Source organism: Xyrauchen texanus, chromosome 28, assembly GCF_025860055.1.
Source record: "Xyrauchen texanus isolate HMW12.3.18 chromosome 28, RBS_HiC_50CHRs, whole genome shotgun sequence".
Taxonomy (NCBI): domain Eukaryota; kingdom Metazoa; phylum Chordata; class Actinopteri; order Cypriniformes; family Catostomidae; genus Xyrauchen; species Xyrauchen texanus.
In genome coordinates, this window is record NC_068303.1 from 16,461 (window position 1) to 21,040 (window position 4,580).

The 4,580-nt window shown below is 49.2% G+C and overlaps 1 protein-coding gene across 1 annotated transcript; it reads right to left on the reverse strand.

Annotated features, from left to right (window-relative positions):
• Positions 1 to 994: 994 nt before the first annotated feature.
• On the reverse strand, positions 995 to 4,348 carry LOC127622409 (uncharacterized). Its single transcript, XM_052096514.1, has one exon. It carries the CDS (start codon positions 4,346 to 4,348, stop codon positions 1,070 to 1,072), a length of 3,279 nt encoding a protein of 1,092 aa, XP_051952474.1. The 3' UTR covers positions 995 to 1,069.
• Between the last annotated feature and the right edge of the window lie 232 nt (positions 4,349 to 4,580).

Consider the following 4,580-nt stretch of genomic DNA (forward strand, 5'->3'; position numbering starts at 1 on the left):
AGGAACATTTTCCACTTCACTTTATTTTTCTGCATGTGTTTGAGTGAAAATACAGTTATGAATGTTACTAGGATTTTGACAGGAAATTGTTACCCTCTGAAAGATGAAATGTTGCTGTTTTCCAGAAAGAAGGCGGAGCTGAAACACTCACATGTTATTGAGGTGGATCACTGCATCAGAAGTGTGAGTGAATGAAGCAGATCTCTAGTTTCACTAGTCTCTATTAATGGCCATTCAAGAGTAGACACGTGTATTCTGCACAAATAAAACCATTTTTACGAGCAACATATAAATCACAAATATTTCATTATAGTAAATCTATAGTAGATGTCGTGTGCAGATTCACATTTAATGTTGTGTTTGTTGTTCAGTTGGAAGACGCTCAGGCCGAACGACTCGAGCGACTGCTGCAGAAACATCAAGATATTCAGCAGCAAATTCTGGATGAGAAGAAAAAGGTACGACAAACTATACTTGATCAGAACTGATGATTAAACAGGTTATTCAAACATTAACATGATCACACATATGGAAAGCCATAAGGGTCAAAATTCATGTGTTTTGTATCGCATCGCCATATTAAGCTTTGAAACACCTTTTTCTAAACGCCGCAAGGTATTAAGTAAACAGGGTTAGGTGTAACATAAACGTCGTACAGCCAAACATCACTTCAGTCTATTATGACGGACTTCTGAGGATGAAATGATGCCAACTCCAACCTGCATCACCTCGGTCTATTGATGGACTACGATCTTGAAATGGAATGCTTAGACTAACTATTGCCAACAAAAGCCTTCATCAGCCAATTAACAAGGACAATTGCATCTATGTGAACTTCTGCAATTAATCAAGATGGACTTCAAACACATTAATAATTAATCTTACAGTTCAAACACAATCGATGTTTAATCACTGACCCTGTGCAAATACATCTACTGATGCTACTGGACACATCTTCAGTGATGTTCCTGGAATCATTGGGTGTTTCGGGTCTCTCAACATCATACACCCTCATCCAGGCGACCCAGCTGTGGCTGATCAGACCCCAGCTTGTGTCCAGTTGGCAAATCTAGCTACCCTGCCCCCATGGATCTCCTCTCTTGAGCCATAGCCATCTTGAGGCTTTCTCTGCCGCTTCAGTGGTATTGCGGATGGCTCTTCTCCTCCGCACTCCATCAATGCCTAACAGACTAAAGGCTCTGGACAGGGATCGGGCTATAAAGCCCCTGCATCCTACCTCTATTGGAAGACACCTTGCTCTCCATCCGGCTTGTCGACACTCGCTGACTAGTCCTTCGTACTTGGTAAGCTTCCTCTCAAAGGCCTCCTCCAAGCGATCTTCCCAAGGGACTGTAAGCTCCAACAGAACCACTTGTTTGGTGGACTCAGACAAGAGAACGACATCTGGTCTTAAGGAGGTGGTCACAACGTGGTTGGGGAACTTGAGTTGCCGCTCCAAGTCCACCAACATCTGCCAGTCCCTCGCAGTGGCCAGGATGCCTGCAGATGTTTTTGCGGCTGGTTTTGGCTGCTCTCCAGCTCTGACGAAGGTGATGGCTTGTTTGGAGGGGCGGGAGCGCTTTGCCCACTCGACTCCTGTAGCAATGGCTTCAGCAATGGCCTTCAGTACCTGGTCATGCCTCCACCTGTACCTTCCCTCTCCCAGTGCCTTTGAGCAGCAACTTAGAATGTGCTCTAGGGTTCCACGCTTGGAGCACAGTGGGCATGCTGGAGACTCCACTTTGCCCCATATGTGAAGGTTTGATGGGCTGGGAAGCACATCATATACTGCCTGGATAAGAAACTTGATCCGATGTGGCTCTGCCTTCCACAGCTCTGCCCATGTCACCTTCCTCTCGATCGCGTTCTCCCATCGTGTCCAGGCGCCCTGTTGCCTCATTCCTACTGTCCTGCAGGTTCTCTCCTCCTCGACCACTGCTCTCACCTCCTCCTGAACAAGGCAGCGCCTTTCCTTCCCTTTGGTGGTGTCAATGTGGGGAGTTGAAAAGGAACCCAGTCCAGCCCTGCCTCTTGTAACCACCCCCACCAGTCTTTTGTGGTGTAATCTTGCCTCTGCTTGTCGAACAGCCTCCTCAGCCTTCCACTTCCGACCAGTCCTCACTTCAACCCCAGCCGTTGCCACCTTTGGATCACTTGAGTCTCTGTATATCAACACTTCCCTAGCTCTTGTTACCTTGAACTCCTCCTCCAAGGACTTGAGCGGCAGTTGCAGTTTGTTGCGGTGCCCGTAAAGTGCGATGCTACTTAGACTTTTTGGAAGCCCCAGCCATCTTCTGAGGTGGCTGCTGACCTTCCTCTCTAGGGTTTCCACAGTCGAGATTGGCACTTCGTAGACGAGTAGTGGCCACAGGATCCTGGGAAGAATGCCATGCTGGTATAACCAAGCTTTAAACTTCCCTGGCAATCCAGACCGGTCCACTGACTTCAGCCACATGTCCAGCTCAATGCAGGTTGACTGGATTGATGCAAAGTCCCTCAGGGTGCTGTCAAACACCTTGCCTAAGCTCCTGACAGGCTTCTCCGTGATGGTCAGGATTATTACACCTGTGACGCTAAACCGGGATTTCTCATCCACCTTTCCTCTTCTCAGCACCATCGATCTTGACTTGGCTGGTTTAAAATGCATCCGTGCCCACTCCATTAGCTTTTCGAGACCCTTTATAATCCACCGGCAGCCTGGAACTGATTCTGTGGTGACCGTGAGGTCGTCCATAAATGCTCTGATCGGTGGCTGACGTTGAGCTGACTTCGTCTTTGGCCCTCTGCACTCTGGTTCAGCAGACTTTGTGAGCATATTCATGGCCAGGGAGAACAGAATAACGGAGATGGTACAACCCGTGATGATTCCGATCTCGACCTTGTGCCAGCCTGATGTCACTGCTCCTAAAGAGGTTCTCATCCTGAAATTGTTGTAATAGTCAGCGATGAGGTCTCTGACTCTGCTGGGGACGTGATATTTTGTCAGAGTGAGCTGCACCAACTTGTGTGGTATTGAGCCATAAGCATTTGCCATATCGAGCCACAGCACTGACAAATTGCCCTTGTTCTCTCTGGCCTCTCTGATGAGCTGTGTTACCACTCCTGTGTGTTCCAAACATCCAGACATTCCTGCTATTCCACCCTTCTGCACTGATGTATCAATAAACCTGTTCTTTGAGAGGAAGGTGCTCAGCCGGTTAGAGACAGCACTGAAGAAGATCTTAGCTTCAATACACAACAGGGAGATGATGCGGAACTGGTCTATCTTCTTGGAGTTCTCCTCCTTCGGAATCCAGACCCCTTCGGCAAATCTCCACTGTTCAGGAATCCTGCCCCTCCTCCAGATGACACGCAGAATTTTCCACAGGCGCAGCAGGAGTTTAGGACAGTTCTTGTACACTTTGTATGAAGTACCGCTTGGTCCTGGAGCAGAGCTTGCTCGCGCTTTCTCGACAACCTCTCGAACCTCCTTTAGCTGCAACTCTGACATGTTGAACTGCACACTTGGCCCAGGAGGATCTATCAGAGTGCTGCACTCCCCCAACTCTTGCTCTCTTGCTGGGTCACTGTATGTTTCCTTCAGGTGATGATCAATCTCCTCCTGAGAGCAGATCAGCTGGCCGCTATGCTTCTGCCCTAGCAGCTCCTTAGTGAACTTGAAGGGGTTGGCAATGAATGCAGCTCGCTTTCGGGCTCTTTCGCGGCGGCGCCTTCGGTGCCACTCTGCCCGACGGAGGATCCTGATCTTTTTTCGTAGGATGCTCATCAGCTGTGCCAAGCCAATTCGCTCCTCCTTTCCTGCCTGCCTGTACTGCCGCTTCAGGATCTTCATCTCCTGTCTGATGTTATGGATTCTCTCCTCACGTTGGTTATTTGAGTGAGATCCTTTGGAGCCTCCTTCATTCACCTCTTCTCCGAACCGTTCATATGCAATGCTGATGATAATCCTTGTCATGGCTTGCAGTTTCCTGTTGATGTCTTCCCTGATGGTGGTCTCCAGAATCTGGTCGACATCAATGTCAAACTGGTTCCACAGTGAGGTCATGTTAGCTGCTGGCCACTTGATCTGCCTCCTCTCAGACTTGATGCTAGATGGAGTCATTTGCAACACTTGGAGGTTCCGGGCACTGTGGGGTGACTCCGGGCCTGGCTCCTCCTGCGTCTCACCAGGTTGAACACCTGTGCGTTGTGTTGGTCCTGTCCCCACCAGACACTTCATCCTCCCTTGGTGGATCTTTAGGCCTCGCTTGTTCTTACAGATTTTGCCACATGTACACTGCTGTCTCGTAGTCGTTTCTCCGTTGCCTTGTTCTAATGCCGTTGTGTCCGGTCCAGTTGGGGTGCTCATCCTCCCCCTCTCGGGCACCCCTGGGGGTATTTTTCCATTAGGTTCATCGTAGCTTGTTGTGGGAGTCCCCCTCACAGAAGACACAGATTGGGTTGCCAGCCCGTTCTTCCCCGGTTGCCGTCTCTCCGAGCTGTCACCGACTCTCCGGTAGTCACCACACTTTTCGTGGTTGTCAACCAGTCTTTCCTGGTTGTCACTGATTAGATCAGGTTAAAAGCTGTGCAAATACATC